The 17,192-nt window shown below is 37.1% G+C and overlaps 3 protein-coding genes across 4 annotated transcripts; 1 reads left to right on the forward strand and 2 right to left on the reverse strand.

Annotated features, from left to right (window-relative positions):
* Positions 1 to 251: 251 nt before the first annotated feature.
* On the reverse strand, positions 252 to 4,016 carry LOC120714502 (GTPase IMAP family member 8-like). Of its 2 annotated transcripts, none has more exons than XM_040000759.1 (4): positions 3,922 to 4,016; positions 2,753 to 3,296; positions 1,357 to 1,391; positions 252 to 1,258 (listed from the first exon to the last, which is right to left on the reverse strand). In XM_040000759.1, exons 1-4 carry the CDS (start codon positions 3,941 to 3,943, stop codon positions 660 to 662), a joined length of 1,200 nt encoding a protein of 399 aa, XP_039856693.1. In that variant the 5' UTR covers positions 3,944 to 4,016; the 3' UTR covers positions 252 to 659. The 2 variants fall into 2 exon arrangements, with proteins under 2 accessions (XP_039856693.1, XP_039856692.1); XM_040000758.1 differs by having other exon boundaries at positions 1,357 to 1,412.
* Positions 4,017 to 4,037: 21 nt separating this feature from the next.
* LOC120714503 (GTPase IMAP family member 7-like) lies at positions 4,038 to 5,503 on the forward strand. The gene is made up of 2 exons (XM_040000760.1): positions 4,038 to 4,155; positions 4,277 to 5,503. The coding sequence occupies exons 1-2, from the start codon at positions 4,128 to 4,130 to the stop codon at positions 5,008 to 5,010; spliced, it is 762 nt and encodes a 253-aa protein (XP_039856694.1). The 5' UTR covers positions 4,038 to 4,127; the 3' UTR covers positions 5,011 to 5,503.
* Positions 5,504 to 12,732: 7,229 nt separating this feature from the next.
* LOC120714441 (putative nuclease HARBI1) lies at positions 12,733 to 13,475 on the reverse strand (the record flags this gene model as incomplete). The annotated part of the gene is made up of 3 exons (XM_040000656.1): positions 13,040 to 13,475; positions 12,854 to 12,963; positions 12,733 to 12,768 (listed from the first exon to the last, which is right to left on the reverse strand). Coding segments are annotated over exons 1-3 (582 nt in total), but the record flags the coding sequence as incomplete, so codon positions are not given.
* Between the last annotated feature and the right edge of the window lie 3,717 nt (positions 13,476 to 17,192).

Genomic DNA, 17,192 nt, shown 5'->3' on the forward strand with positions numbered 1-17,192 from the left:
AAACACAGGGCTTATATACACAGATGGCAGTAATCAAGGGATTAGAGACAGGAGGGGAACACACCTGGGAGAAATCACAGCTGACGAGACAGGGGAAACGTAAACTGAGCACACTCACATACGACACAGACCTTCACAATAAAACAGGAAACTCAGACACATGGAACCAGACAAGACATTGAACTAAACAGACAGATTCACAAACAGACGGGGTGACACCATAGACAGACAGATACAGACGCAGACTCAGAGGCAGACCGAATATAACACGTAGAACTCAAACAATAATAATCATGATAATAAATTGGAAAATGATAATAATAAACTTAAAGCGCTGGGTCACCGACCCAGGGCCATGACACATTGTGTCTTAAAACACCTCATTCCACAGCAAAACTTAAAAATAAGCTTTTCTTATATTCTCTAGACCGTTTAAAAAAAATCTTCTCTTTTTAAAAACTTCCCCAAAAGTTGAAGAGTGAAAGAAGTATCCATAAATCACATAGAGTAGAAGTACTTGAAATTACAAATGCTGTAATTAAAGAGATGTCACATTATATGTGTATACAAGAAGTTCACAGAATTTCAAAAGATTACACGCTTACTTGCCATACAAACATGTATGTGTTAGTTGGGCTTGTGATGTAAGTCAGCAAACACTAAAACAAAGAGCACGGTGTAGGCTGTTTTGGTGTGCAATTTGGAACAATTTTAGAAATGCTCATGAAAAGCGAAAGGACTTGCTTAGAGTCCTTAACAGTGTTCTTGAATACATGGCAACGATTACCGCAAGCTCCCACAATGTACTTGAGGTGAGATCGTTCGCCAATAAACTCTGTCAAATCACCGTTGAAATCTTCGCCATGTGTAAACAGGAGGATTGTTTTCTCCCTGATCTTCCTCTGAAGATGTTTCTCCAGGTTATGTAATATTTCATTCTCGCCCTCTGTAAACCTGCCGAGCTGTATCACAAGTAACACAACACACTGCTCTTCCTGACAGTACCTCTTACACTCTTCTATTTGTGCATTGTCTTCATCTTCCTCGTTGTTCAAGAAATCTGGAGTGTCAACCACTCTAATCTGTGTCCCAAATATCTGTGCCCTCTTCTCCTCACACTTGTTGGTGACTGGTGTGGAGCTCGGACGAGATTCAAAAGTTGAATCCATCTGGGAGTTTCCAGCAGCCAGGATAGTGTTTCCAGATGCACTCTTTCCAGTTCCACTTTTTCCCAGAAGAACAATGGTGGTTTCAGTTCCTGGGTTAGGGTTAGTGTAATTGTTTATTATATCATAAAATGTAGTTTAAAAAAACTGGCTTAGAAAAACTACACTCATATTTGGATACCAGACTTACCTCTTGCCCCATGGTGATCAGGAGAACATTCATTTCTGAAGTAATAATTATAATCACTGCAGATATAAGATATATTTCAACAACAAAACTTCAAATTTCACAAGAAAAATATATTTTTTAATTAGCTTGTGTTTTCAGTGGATTTCCTCAAATAAAAAACATAAACACACATAAACTCTATTTTAAATTATAACCTCTAACCTTCGAGAGCTTACTCGATACTTTTACAATTTTTACAGACTCAACACTGCTATACCAGATCTACAACAGTACTCAGCATTTGTATTTATTCACTCTAGTAAAAATTTAGAAAGAAATCCCCCCTTAAGACATCATTCGAAGATCTTAAAGTTGTTCCCACTGGAGCTGCACAAAAATGTTTAGTTTTCTCAGGATTAAAGAAACCTGGTAAGATTAATTGCACCACTGAACCAGCTGAAGTGTATGAAGTGATTGTGGCTGTCTGCCCTTCTTAGGTTACAAAGGTGGTTCCACGTGTTTTAAGCAAAGTGTGAGTGTCTCTCTGCATGCTTTAGGGATATAGCAATACATTTGATTTTAGCATGTTGTGATACAAAAAAATGGCTTGTTGTGGGAACTTGAAAAAGATATTTAAAATGTAAATCATCTGTATAACTAATTATGCTCTGTAATCCCCTGGTTGCTAGGGAAAACTATGGAGTATGGTGGGTGCTGGCTGCCATTGCAAAAAAGGTATAGAGTACAGCACAGTTCCCTCCTTCTCAAGACAAAAGACAAAATTTGTCTAGTTTGTACATAAGTTGGTATCAGTAGCCTATAACAACTCACGGACTGAGTGGCGAATACACATTTTCTCCTAGCAACTGGTGGTTGCACAGGGGTCATTGATTGATCTAGAAACTGTGTGAATTTACTTTTGTTTATTTAAGTCACTTGGTGGGGAAAAAAGAAAAAAAACCTTTTTGTTTTAATAATGTGGGACCAAATTTGTTTTTGTTAGCATCTTTTTTCCATTTATTACAAGATGCCTAAAACATTTACTGTCTGTGCTCTTAAACTGGATTTTCCTCTTCCTGAGTTATTGTCTTACTTTGACAGGCTGTCTAGTAGATTGCTTGTAGCATTAGGCTACATTAAAAACAATCGTTCTACATGCTGAAGGCGATTGCCGTTACTATATTTTTATTTTAGGAAAAGACTTTTACTGAAGGCTGCACTGGTTTTGTTATTTTAATAAAACTGACATCAGAAGCATTTATCCTATAAGTGTTATTACGTATTGGTATTGCAACTACATGATCGAAACATTTCTTTTCTCAGAAACAACTTTGAGAAAATAAACAAACACAAGCTAGCTGTAAAGAAAATAGGAATGACTATCCAATCAAAAAAAAAAGCTGGACTTTTGTGTTACCTTGTGCTTTCAAAATATTGTTTCCTTCGTTTCACAGCAATTTCAATGTAGTTTTCAGTTTTAAACTGGAGTGGCTGATCAGTTAACCATTCCTTACACTGATCAGGCAGGTTTTTATTCGCATCTTCCTGGATATAGAATACCTTCTCATGATTCAGGTTGGGTTTATTCTTGTTCTTGCCATTATCTATTATGATGGCTAAGTGTTTTATGACAGTTCCTTGAAAAATATGTTCAAGTTTGTCGATTTGAGCATCTACTTTTTCCACTTGCCCTGTATCCTCTGAATCTATTGCCAACATTAACAGATCAGGGCTAAAATCAGAAAGTGCCATCAAATCAATTATCCTCTGATCTGGATCCAGATATTTGTCATCCAAAACATCTGGAGTATTTATGATTTTGAATGACTCGCTCTCGCTCACAAAAAAGTCATTACATAATTTGGAAACAGTGCTCTGATTTTTGAAGATTTCATTTTCGATTTTCTTCTTCAAGCTCGCCTTCTTTCCAAAGAGAATGATTGTAGTCTTGACAGGGTGATCTGTAGAAGCAAAAGGCAAGAGCATTTTTTCAAAATGTTGTATACTTTTTACTTTACAATTTCCAGGTGTGTGATTACAATTAAAATGAAGGATGGAATTAAAGATAGGAGCAATTTGTTCACTGACAATTCAATGGTCATGTCACAGTGTTCCAATAATCCAGCATCAATGCTACAAAGAGGTATTTTTTCTCCCAGTACTGTCCAAAGATCCCCTCACACATACCAATGGAACAAGGCAAAAAAATAAAAATTGAATAATTCCGAAGAAATATTTAACCAAGGGTGTGTCTGTAGCTAAAAGAAAACAGCACTGGGAAAGATTCTTTGCTAAGGAGTGCATAATTTGTTCCAACTAACTTTGTATTGGACAAGAGTCGGACAACAACAATCTGCACATATACTTTAATCTCAGCTACACTGTTCCAAAGTTTCATGTCTCTGTCTCATATGATACATAACTTGAGAAAATTGTTAATATTAGTAAATCAATATTTCTTCAGTTAAGGATTTAAGGTAACATTAGAGTTTCTCATGTTCAAGATTAAATAATTACTCATATCTTTATGGAAATATGAAGGGGGTATATAAATGTGACAAAAGTAATTAAGGAAGAGTTGCTTACTTGGAGAACCAGCAGAACTCATCTTGTCAGCTGCTTAAAGATGAACCACATGCAGATTTCAACAGAATCTGAATTCAGATGCAGTCTTGCTGATATAGACTGAGAGTTAGGTCCACCCAGTGGGAGGAGTGCAGGGAACTGCTGAACAACAAATCAAACCACTCAGAGCGGCTTTCTGTTCATTTGCCAAAGAACCAAGAGCAGAGATGGGTAACAGTTCATCAATCCCTTATGGTAAACTTAGATCTTCTATTTTGATTTCCTGTGTTTTCAAAATATCAAGCTGAATTTTTAATACTGTTATGATTATGCTTGTGATCCACACAATTATAACAGTAGATATTTCTTTCTGTAGGCTGCCCACTGAGGATTGTGATGATTGGGAAAACTGGTGTTGGGAAGAGTGCTGTTGGTAACACCATTATTGGCAAAGAAACATTTAAGGCTAATGAGAGTTCAGAGTCAGTGACAGTGCACTGTGAGGCAGTTAAACTTGAGTGCACTAGAAATGTCAAGTTGGTTGATACCCCTGGCTTTCTGGATACATCTAAGACTGCAGACAGTATAAAGAAAGAAATCGCGAAATGCATCCAGATCTCCACTCCTGGGCCTCACGTCTTCCTGCTGGTTCTTCAGATTGGCCGGTTTACCCCAGAAGAAAACAACTGTGTGGAAGCCCTGGAGCAACTCTTTGGACCTGAGGCATCAAACTACATGATGATTCTGTTTACTCATGGTGACAAGCTAACTAATAAGAAGACAACCATACAAGAGTATTTGAGAACTGGCCACCAGAAGCTCAGAGAGCTGCTGAACAGGTGCGGTAATAGGTACCATGTATTCAATAACAAAAACATCTGGAACAGAGTTCAGGTTGTTGAGCTGTTCAGAAAAATTGATGACATGGTGGCAGCAAATGGAGGATCACACTACACTGATGAAATGTTTGAGAAGGCACAGCAAATTCTGCAGCAGCATGAAGCCATGTATGACAATGAATACCTCGCTAACAACGTGACCTTCATGGCCGAACTGTTGCAGAGAATCATCGTGTTCCAGACCGTCTTGGGTTCAGATAACGACGGTTAGAACCACTCAAGCGTGGGGTCTTAATCTGGTGTAAATTAAGCAGCTGTCATTTAATAAAATATGTTAATTTTCTAAATGTAAAATCAGTTTAGACATAAATGATTTAGAACTATAATTTTCAAAATTTGATGCCTCATTTATTTTAAATCACTTTCCATTCTGCTGTATAATTTATATTTAAATTAGTGGGAATGTCTTCAAGTGAATATTTCTGTGGCTGATATAAGCTGAGCTAATTTCTAAATGCATACACATCATTAAACTCTGTGTTTCCTATTTCTAGTTTAAAATTTGTTAAAAAGTAAAAAAGTATCGTATTTACGATAACTGTTTAAAAAATGAAGTTTAGAAAGGGTTAAATGCTCCGTAGAAGGTATATCTATATGATATCCATGCATGAGGTTATTGAATAACATGCGTGGCATCCAATATTGTTTGATGTACATTTATGAAATCAAGATTGCATTCACTGAATAAATAGCTTTAAAAAAGTTTCAGTTTCTGTTCTTTGATTCTCCAGCCAATGTCAAAGTCAATCTTTAACATCTATTTGGGGTATATTGTCTAAAAATATCTATAAAGAAATCATATGAGTGATTAATGATGGTAACATCAGGGAATCATAGCGCTGTACAAATTAGTAGAGAAATACGGACACAGGTTCCTGCATTTCACAGATGTAGCTCAACTCCTTTAAAAAAAATAAAAATCACAAACACAGTGTATTGTTTTATAGGTTATATTTAATGTAGCAGGACACACAAAAGCCAGTTCCAATTACAAGATTTGATTCCCTATTTGATTCATTTATCTTATATTGCGATCTCTCTGATAAACATAAGCAGATTATAAAATTCTGATATGGTGCTGTTTTTCTTAAATGGTCCTTATTATTTGATGGTCTGTTTTTGAGGGTCTAGTAAGTGAATTATCCTTTTGTGATTTTTATATGTATCTATTGAAAAAAACAACAACCTTCTATTAAGACTGAGCCCTAATGATGCTCAGAAGCATCTTTTTTTGTACAATAAAATAGCATTTTAAGTCCATTAATTAATGTCCACTACTCCTATGTTGTGTTTGTAATGCACTTCTGTCTGAAGGTATGTTGTGTTATTTTATATGATTTTTTAATATGATTATTTTTTTAGGCTGAGTTTGTTATTTTTGGATGAGAGTCAGTGTGTTGCGTTAGTAAGTACCTGCCAGTAACTGTGTATATTCATGAAGCATGCAGATCAACCAGTTCCTCTTGCCAACTTCATGTCTTATTAGGAAACCACATTGCATCCAGATATTTGGTCCAACACCCACTCCTCTTTCACTCAACACCACATAAAAAAAGGAAGAAGAAAAAAACCCCTCAATTTGTTGCCCTTGAGTGCGTCTAGGACAGCAGTAGGATTTTTTTATTAACTTTTTTATTAACAGTTTAACTGTAAAGACATTTATTTTGTCACAACTGAGCTATAAAGGAATACAAGGCTCAAGAGAGATTTAACTGTTTGTCAGCTACAGTGCTGAAGATATTGATTTGACCTTTAAAGTTTTGGTAACCTTATAATAAGGTAATTCAAGTTATTGTGTGGTTGTTGTGTGAATGGGGAAATGATGTATGTTTGATAAAGTGCTTTGAGTGCTCAGTTAGAGCAGAAAAGGAAACATAGAGGCTGGCTTAGATTAAAATGAAGCTAGGAAAAAAGTTCATATCATCTTTGTTTTGGACATTAATCAAACGCATGTATTTTTCAGTGACCTGTTCTCTAACTGGGATCTATTTTATTTCACAGTAGGTTGTTTGTTGTTCCTTTTTCTTTTTTATTCCCCTCCATCATTGCTTCACCTATTCCTTTTGTCCTCACCATCCTTTTTGCTGAGAAACACAGGTAGACGTTAAGTGTTTTGTTAAGGAAAGCTATCACCAGGGGGGTCTATAACCACAATCAAGTATTATTTTTCTGTATTATCACATGTTGGATTCTGCTCTACCAACACATTTTGTAGTTTTTTTTAAATACTTTTAAAATTTTAAATACATTTATGAGTGTGAGACAGGGTTAAAAAATGTCTTTTGAAATATTTGAAATATCCTGCTGAACAGCTGTTGTCAATCAGTCAAACTCTGTTTAAACACCATCTCACATACTTTTAAGGGTATTGACAAGCCAAGGACAATATAGACTGTGTTTAGCTGACAGTAAAACATTCACAGGCATTCACTGTTGCACATCAATGCTGGTTTAACAATGTTCTTACTGTCAGTAATGCCTTTTCAGAACATCTTGTAACATTTTAACAAACCAAAAAACATTTGTCTTTTAACAGGTGTGTGACACAAAGAATGTGTTAAAAATAATTCTCTCACAGCCTGAAACAAAGGTTGTGACACTAGAGGAGGATGTGGTGTCCTAACGCAGTAGAAGACAGAAGTAAAAGTAAAAGTCTGGAAAAGAAATGTCAAAAAGTAATTGCTTGTTTCTCCCAATATTCTCGTTAAAGCTGACTACTGAAGTTCTTCAGCAAAGTGCTGGAAATGTGGCACAGATGTTAATCATTGTTTCATGATAGGATAATTATATTTCTAGGGAAGTGTAATTACAAATATATAAGTTAAGTTACATGTCAGCATATTAATGCACATGATGGCATGACATTAAAAAAAGAAGAAATTTGCCATATTGAGACTTCATTTCTTTTGCATTGATTACTGTAAAACATTTTTTTTTGTCTTTTCTCTCCATCAACTTATCCAGAATTCTGCCGCTTGCATCATCACCAGTCCGAGCTCGGCTATCCTTCATCAAATACACAGGCTCCTGAATAAATAAATAATTCTTAGAAAGTATCTATATCTTATAGTGACAACAAACAAAAGATATTTTTAAAATATATAAATACATTTGTTTATTGTACTCAGGTTTGAAATGTTATCTATTGTATATATATATATATATATATATATATATATATATATATATATATATGTTTAAAACTTTAAAACTAGTAGTCTGGAGATCCAAGATATTTTTCTTTCAAAGCAGTGATTATCTCATGTTGAATGTTAAACATTAAAGCAACCAGCTAGTTAAATATAGTGAAATTAAAGTTTTGTTTATAATTTTCATCTAAAGAAAAAAACCCAAAAAAAAAGTGTGCAAAGTGGAAATGACTCCATGAAATTAATTGGCAGAACTTAGACACTCTCCGCCCAACAGAATATGTTAACGGTTGAAACAAGAAGCATGTCTAATGTTCTGATTAGAAGACTGAAGCTAAGTAGTGAAAATTAAAAGAACAGTGACACCTAGTGGAGAGTAAAGAAGGAAAGTGGTGATTTTTTTTTCCCTTATTGCAGAAGAGAAATAAAACCCCGACTCATGATACAAAGAGAAGGGCGTCAATATCTAATGTGTTTCTTTTTTTTCTTCTTCTTTCTTGGAAACTAATCTATTGTTTTTGGTGTTTTTATGTCATAGAGAGAGGAATGACATCAGCATCACTAAACTGAGTATAACATTTATTTCACAGACGAAAGAAAGCAGGTCTACACATTGCTGTTATGAGTGTGATGAAGGGAATAAGATTCCTCACAGTGCTACTGGAGGCCAATGCCATTTTTAGGACCTGGTACAGTAGCAGACAGTTTGTCTGATTCTAGAAGTGGACAAAAATTGATGTGTAATTCAAAAAGTATTCACCCAATCACAGAAACCTTTGAAACTTTGGGAGACTTGTAACTGATCATATTTAATATCAAAGAATTAATCTATAGAAACATGTCTTTAACCAGTGTTGTAAGCATGGGATCTAAAAGACACAGTTTAGTTTAGAGGGGAAAAAAGTGAAGTAAATATAACCATTTACAGAAGTTTCTGTATTTTAATGATACCTCTGTGGCATGACTGTGTACCACACAGTGTGTTGTGACACAAAAGTTAATAAAGTCATTACTAGGTAAAGTTGACCCTTCAGTGCTCTTGGTGCAGTGATGGCAAAATCGAGTCTTCCTAAGCTTGTATTGAAAAACGGTTCATTACTGAAACCTTGCAACACAGTGTACTTTGGTGACATCTGGTGGCCAAAAATATGAAAAGCAGCTTGAATCTACAACTTAGAATATACTGCTTCACTATCACTGCCCACTCGACAGAGCTTCTGTTTAATATCATGTGACAATTCTGTGTGAACTGAACTTGCGACCCTCTGCTCCAAAGGCGTGTAGTCTCACACAAACTCACAGACTGATGTAAGAAGGATGGACTCCTGTAGTTGAGAGATGGGCAAGCTATTAAGTAATGTATTATACAACCAGTTTCCGGTCTGGGTTGTTTATTTCTTCTGACAATGCTTGAAGACATGACGATAGACTGACTGTCACACTCACATAGACACAAACATTTCTTTGTCAAGGCCTCTGCACTCAGAATCAGTGAATAATGTCTGTTGTACGTTTTGACTTATTATCCTCCGTGTCCTTATGGCTCTTGTCTAGGTTGGAATCCTCAGAGGGGGAATCTACTGCAGACCTTTTTTACCCTACATTTCATGGGTTTCACAAACAATCTATCTTGACCATAGACGATGTCTTCATCACAGTTATTCTCACTCGTGGGCTTTTGAAGTTTTGTTTATGAGGTGTTCAGTTTGGATGATTTCACAGACTTCAAGCTCAACTTTTGTTGTTGTTGTTTTTGAGACCCGGGGACATCAGGAATGTTATGGACATAGACATTTCGAAGGATCTTTGTGTCTTTATAAATTCAATAAATGTAAAATTTAAGTAGTAGTTCAAGTATCACCACATCATGAATTAAGTTTCGTTCGGTTTGCACTAAACCGGCTTCCTGAAATAGGGCCCTGGGCCCTATTTCAGGAAGCCGGTTTAGAAAACTCAGAGTGAAAAACGATACTCAGGGTTGAGTAACCCCGAACTGTCCAACTCGGAATATTCCGTTTCAGAAAGGCTGATAACAATTAGTTCAGTCAACGCGGAGTTGCTTTAACCCCAAGTTAAGCGCGTGCACGAGGATACATAAAGCCCTGATTAGTGGAGCACAGATTAAGCGAGTCACCATGGAGACTGAGGGAAAGAAGGCGCGGTCAATGTATTTTACAGCACTTGAGGCCGAAATTCTGATGGCAGCATATGCCGATAACATGCAAATTCCACGGAAAAAAAGTAACACAGCCTCAGCTGCAAAAGAAAGGGAGCATGCATGGCAAAACAAAGCCGACAGAGTCAATGCGTTAATGTGTTAATGTAAACATTGATCTAGGGATTTCCACCCATTTAACACGTTATTTTATTATATTTTATTTTATTTTTTATTTTATACATTTGATTTTGTGATGTGATTTGAGCGCAGGTGCAACCCAACAGGCCCCAAACGTTCCTGGCAGCAAGTAAAAATGAAATATAAAAATATAGTCCAAACAGGTAAGGTGTAATTGTATTATGAGCCATAGTGCTTGGTCTGTTTGTCCGATGTAAATCAATTGCAGTTAGAGGCTACATTAATTTTCTTTCTGTATGCACTTATTGAAATTATCTGAGCACATTACAAGTACATATTTGCTTACTCTGTATGCTCAAATATGACCCGTTATAGCCAACAGAAAAAAAGCGGAGGCCCGAAAAACAGGTGGGGGTCCTCCACCACCACCACTCACAGAGGCTGAGCCAGAGGCGGAGCCAGGCATTTGAAACACCCGGGGCTTAGCCCTAAAGGGTAGTATGCATGTGGGATTTTTTTTTTTTTTTTTTTGGGGGGGGGGGGGTTAGAAATGACTGAAAGATTAATAGGCTCTGTTTTGAGTTTTGTTCAAAAAAGAATGACTTCATATAGGAAAAATATATATCACATGTGCAGGACACCTTAAACTAGTTTTTTAATTAAGCAGCAAGGCAGAACAAAATCAGGGCTGTATCAAGACACGAGGACTAAACCCCAATTCAACCAGACCCAGAACTGATCCGGAATTAAAACAGGACTACAACAGTTCAAAATCAGGACTACTTAGGATTTAACCAAGACAGAACCAGAATCAGAACTAGATGATAGTAGCACTAAAAATCATCATAGACCTGCACTACATTTATTTTTTTAATTCTACCAAAGTACAATATTTAGATTGAGAAAAGTTTATATAATTATTCAGCCTTGTTGTGCAAACAAGCCTGCATAACTTAATAAATATAGAATTTGAAAAATAGCAAACCTAAAAAGAAACACTAGGTACAAGATACATGAGTACCTATGATACGGTGATACTTTTGGTAAACAACCATTTGACTAACATGTCTGTCTCACCTGCTCTTGTTCCATCTCTGTTCTGTCCTCATTCTCCATCTCCCTCTCTGTTCCTCTCTCTCCCTCTTTGTGCTGACAATCATCAAATATACAGTTGAAACCAGATAATTATGTACTCTTCAGATCAAAACACAAACACTTTTTTAATTGTAACATCAAATCAGACTAAATATTCATTTTTTTAGATTGATAAATATAAAAAACATATTTGTTAACTTTAAGAGTAAAGAGAGAAACTGTCTGTATTTCTTAATTGCAAATGGCACCAAATTGTATTCAAATTGAGCCACACTTATGGAGCTCCACAGTTCTTTTCCTGGTGTTTTGGTTGACATCTCTTGATTTTGCCATGTCACAGAAACAGGCTCTGTGTTTTGCCTTATATGCATCCACAGCTGTGCCACCAATTTACTCACATGGACTCTACTAACCTATCAGAAGCTTCTTCAGCTCAGAATGGAATCGTCTGCAGTTTTCTTATTAATTAACAATAAACTTAGTGTATATGTACTCCTAAATTTGATCAAAGTGATAAAAAACAGAAAGCTCTGTCTCTCTTTATTCTGACATTTAACTAATTCAAAAGATATTTCAATATTTATCTAAAACAAAAGTTTACTCTAAATTGATGTTGTACAGTAAAAATGTTTTATGTTTTCTTCCTAAAGTGTATGTAAATATCTGGTTACAAATGTGAATATCCTGCTGTGTACTGAAATCCCTCTTGTTTTGCATAGAAATATACTGAACAACATATAAGCATAATATATAAAATAACATTTACCAGAGTTTTTTCTTTGACAGAACCCTCTAATGTCCATTCTTATATTTCAGTACATAACTGAAACCGATTTAGTCGGGGAGGGTAAGAACTGAAAATATGAAATAAACACAGGTAAGCTAAGAATCTAAAAAAAAAAAAAAATAGCATTTGTTCGGCTTTTCATTTCGCCATTTGTTGATTCACTTGAAGAGCAAGTAACGTAATATTGGTCAAGTGATCAGTTTGACATCAATCTTTCGTGATTCACCGTCATGTTTACATTATTTGTACGGTACGAATGATTTGCTTTGGTACCTGGTCAAACTTAAGCTCTCCTAGTATGGCTGGCTCCGTTTCTCCAACAGTGTACTCACAGACAGCAGCTGCCCCGCCCCCTCGGTCAGTCGCTTAGTGCCTGAGCGGATCATACCAATATTAGGGGGGATTCACGCACAGTCGTAAATTCCCACAGTGTGCACTATGTGCTTCGAATATTGTGTGTACTTTTTGTTTTATACAGTTGTCAGCCAGGCATCTAGCTATGAAAAAATTACACTCCAAAAGACCCCGGGCTTCTGACAAAACAACCCGGGCTTAAGCCCAGTAAGCCACCCCCACGCTCCGCCCCTGGGCTGAGCAGTTGGCTTCCACATTTGTGATAATGTTGGCAGCATCACATATGATCTTCACAGTGCAGAGAACACAAATTAGCATCCATTACTATAATGAAATAATTTGTTAGTTTGAAATGCTACAGGGAGCTATGTACCTGTACATTAATGCTGTGGAAAGACTTCCTGTTCACATAGTCTCCTTCATTTACTGAAGGAGCAATGATTGGAATGTGAGTGCCATCTATACAGCCAATCACGCCTGGGAACCGTGAAAATAAATGTAAAATTTAAGTAGTAGTTCAAGTATCACCACATCATGGATTACGTTTTGTTCATCCTGATACCTGCAATTTTGTGGAATCCCTCTTTGATAAATCTTGTGGGTCTATGACCGGGGAACACCACAAACGAGTACAGGAGACGTTTCAGTGCAACTGTAACATTCCTGACTGCCCGACAGACGGTAGCCTTGGAAACGTGCTCAGCGTCACCAATATTATACAGAAAGCTCCCGTTTGCAAAGAAACGAAGTGCAATACAAATAATATGTACAGAACTGAGAGAATGTCCGCGATGTGTCACATGAGCAATATATGGCCTGAGGATGTTATTCAAATAAATTATAGATTGTGCTGAAAAACGGTAACGTTCACACAGAAAATCATCAGGAAATGATAAAATGTCCGAACGCGCTCTAATCACTCTCTCCCGGCGGAGAGCTCTGCGGAGAATTTGGGCTTCAACATCTACTGGCTCTTCAAGGAAGGAGCAGGCCATGTCTGACACTTCCTACAGTCAGGTTTCTGACAAAGAGGTGGAGAAAGTCAGGGTTAGTTGAAGTAAACCTGCTAGGGGGCAGGTTAGCTTCACGGAGTGTGTCGTCATAGTAACTCACTCAGAATTAATCTAAACTCGCTTTGTGAAACCGAAAACCCAGAGTTTTCGTTAACTCAGGGTATACTTACTCAGAGTTTGCACTAAACCGGCTTCCTGGAATAGGGCCCAGGTGTCTGAATTTACAGTTATGTTTTCATTTTGACATACTGTATCAACACAATTGATCTAAAATCAGTCAAAAAACAAAATGCGAGTAGAAAAAGTTATAATTTTTTATTGTAACAACCACAAACATGTTTATGGAATCATATTTCATACCTTTAAATGCAAATATAAATTGTCAGTTTTAAAATCCTATGCACAAGTTTTGTAAACAACAAAATTATTTGCATCCATTTACCTTTTACCCTTTTTAATAACCATTTCAAACTGTTTACATAACAATCAGCTGCATTCAATAAGATGCCACACAAATTATTTGTGCCAATCCAAAAAAAAATTATTTCTGTCCACTATAAAGGAGAACATCACAGCCTGATACCTGCAGGTCTGACAGCAGCAGGTGTATCACTCCTGTTCTCTACCTGGAGACAGCAGTCGCCTCATTGTTCTGACACATAACACAAAACTATCCGATTATTAAGTGATGACGTGACGAATCCTACTTCCGGGCCTAAAGTAGTCTGCATTTAATATGGCTTTTGTGTTGTTAACATGTTTAATGTTATGTATTTTCTTCTATTTAATCTCAAAAAGCTCCTAAAACAGTCAGTGATCACTGTTGACCTCCCTCGGCTTTTATTACTGCTAATCATTTATTTAAGCTCAGTTTTTAAAACCTTAGGATGTAACTACAGCACAGCCCATGCAGCAGTATATGAATGACTAACCTCGTATTGTGGATGGATTATCTCAGTTGTTCTCCTGGCTGAAGTTTGGTCCTTTTACAGCATCCTGCCATGCGATTACATTTGTTCCTGACCACCGAGAACACTCACGTTAACTTTTATCGAGTGGAAAAAAAGTTAGCTTGTTTATATTATGCTAACATAGCTGTGTCGCTAGCGGTCACGTAGCACATCATTATATACCAGCTAGCCCAACTTCAGTAACCCTACAAACGTCACTGCTGTTTAGTTTTCTGTCTTCATTTATGTTGGAAGTGATAGCAGAGCTGTACGTTTTAATTTGTTTCCAAACCGCCGCAGTCAGGACATGCTATATTGTATTTAGCAGGAAGCTAGCGAGCTAACTTCCTGCTAACTTCTAACTCCGTTAAATGTCATAAATTCCGTTTTCATGGATGCCTGGAGGTTAAACTCAGTTGTTACACCTGGTAGAGCAGAACGCTGATAATTTTATTAAAGATGAAAGACTTAAGACAGTGTTTTAACTCTCAGTAATGCCACAGTGATCATTTGATATATGGACCTGCAGCAGAGTTTAGGCCCAGACACGGCTAGTGATGTCAGACTGAACGATCGGATGCACAACACTACACACCAACTACACAAGACAACACATTAACTACACACTCCAAACACGCTAAACTCCACAAATCTCTCACATCTCAAAACTTGCTCTCTCTCTTTTTCAGCTGTCTTTCTCTCTCTCTCTCTCTCTCTCTCTCTCTCTCTCTCTCTCATCGTCACTCCTAAAACTTCCCCCTCTTCCTAAACAACCAAATGTCATGTTGCCATATCATTTTTTTGATTGGTCGACATGGTGCATTTGTAACGCGTTACAGTAACTACGTTATTATTGTGGTAACGAGCACGGTAACTAGTTATTATGCCAAAACCAGGAACGCGTTACTCGTTACTGGGATTTAGATAGGCTCGTTATTCGTTACTTCGTGTGGTGGCATCGCGGAGCTTCCACAGATTCAATAACATTAGCAAGTGGTGGAAGCCAGCAGGTGGGATGAATCTGAGGTCTGACACTGATATTGAATGTAAAGACCTGGAATGGCTTGCGGTCTCTGCTCTGTCTACCTCTGTCTCTGCCCCCCTCCACCAAACATTTACATTTGGCACAAAAGCCATAAAGAGCCCATTCCATGAAGCTCTCTACACACCATTATTGTGATAATCTGAAGGCCACATGGGGTTTGGATCTGTAGTGATTGACTGCAGAAAGTAGTGACCTCTGTGCTATCCCCATCAGCATCGACTAACCCCACTCTGTGGTATTACGTGGCCTCATTCTTACACAGATGTTTGTAGAAACAGTCTGCATACCTAGCTGCTTAATTCTATACACCTGTACTGAAGTGATTGGAACATCTCAATTCAATAATTTGAACAGGTGAGTGTATACTTTTGACAATATAGAGTAAAACACGTTTAAAGAATTTGTTGCATTTGTTGCCAGGTCAGACTTGAAAGGATATTTTTAGTAACAAGGACTTTTAGTACACTGATACAAAGATGAAATTAATAAAATTAGTTAACGTCGTATTAATTAAATGACACCACAGAGTGTTGTTTCTCTTTTGATGATCTCTTCAAAACCTGGAAAAAAACTTATGAGTGGGAAAAAATACACGTGTAACCACCCACATGTTCTGCCATTTTGTTATTTGATAAACTAACACAATAAAACTGCAGTAATCTTAGCAAACAACTTCATTAAAGAAACATTTGATTTGAATCAAGAAATACTGTACATACACAGCAGTTATAACTTAGTGAAGACTCCTTCACATTAAATCAGTTTTTACTGTAGAAATCGTGATAAAGCCTGTTTGTCTGGTCATCAGTTTGTGTTGCCCTTCTGTAGTTTTCTGTCATCAGCAGCAGGATGATCTGAGGATCCCATTACAGGTGGAGCCGACTCCTGCTGCTGTCTGACCTCACTGAAACCTGACCCGAGAGCAGCACCAATACCTGGTCTGTAACTTCAGTATGTATAGAGAGTTCAGTAAGATGTGTAGGAAGTATATGGTCACATGAGCAGCCCAGCAAACAAGTCATTGGACAGTTCTGGTGATGCCATCAGTCTTTATATGTCAACAGTGTATTTTGTTGAGTCACACTACACGGCACTGAGCCTTGCAGCCTTATTTCGGTCATCTCAGGTGGCCTTGAAGTATAAATAGTTGTTTACAAACCTTTATTAGTCTAAACAGCAGGAAGTTTCCCATAAATAATGAAGAAATGAGATGTTGTGGACTCTATAATGCTTTCAACAAGTTAATAACTAGAAATGTGGTAACATCACTAGAAATAAATCACACAGGGCTGTAAACAAACAGACAGTTTATCCAGATCATTTAAACCACTAAATCTAGAGGTGACACAAAAGGTGAGGTGGGTGGACAACGTCAACAAATAAAGCCCCATCAGAGTATATGTTAAATATTGAAACCTCCCAAATATTTCACAGGAATTGACCTCATAGACCATAAAAGGTGAATGTAGACACTATTAAGTCACCCATCCACCTTGGAAAGCCCAGGTTTTCATGGCCAAATGTCATGAAGGACAACTGTTTATTCTCAAACTGGTTGGTGAGGCAGGGTGGAGGGAGAGGTCATTGCTAGGTGACCTTGCTAGGTGACTGCAAGGTTTTAGGTGACCTAAAACCTTGCAGTTGGTTTGGCTGCTAGCAAACTTGTCTCTAAACATTTGGCAGCTACTGTACAGGCAGTACTGA

Source organism: Simochromis diagramma, unplaced genomic scaffold (genome assembly GCF_900408965.1).
Source record: "Simochromis diagramma unplaced genomic scaffold, fSimDia1.1 OVJJ01000596.1, whole genome shotgun sequence".
Classification (NCBI taxonomy): Eukaryota; Metazoa; Chordata; class Actinopteri; order Cichliformes; family Cichlidae; genus Simochromis; species Simochromis diagramma.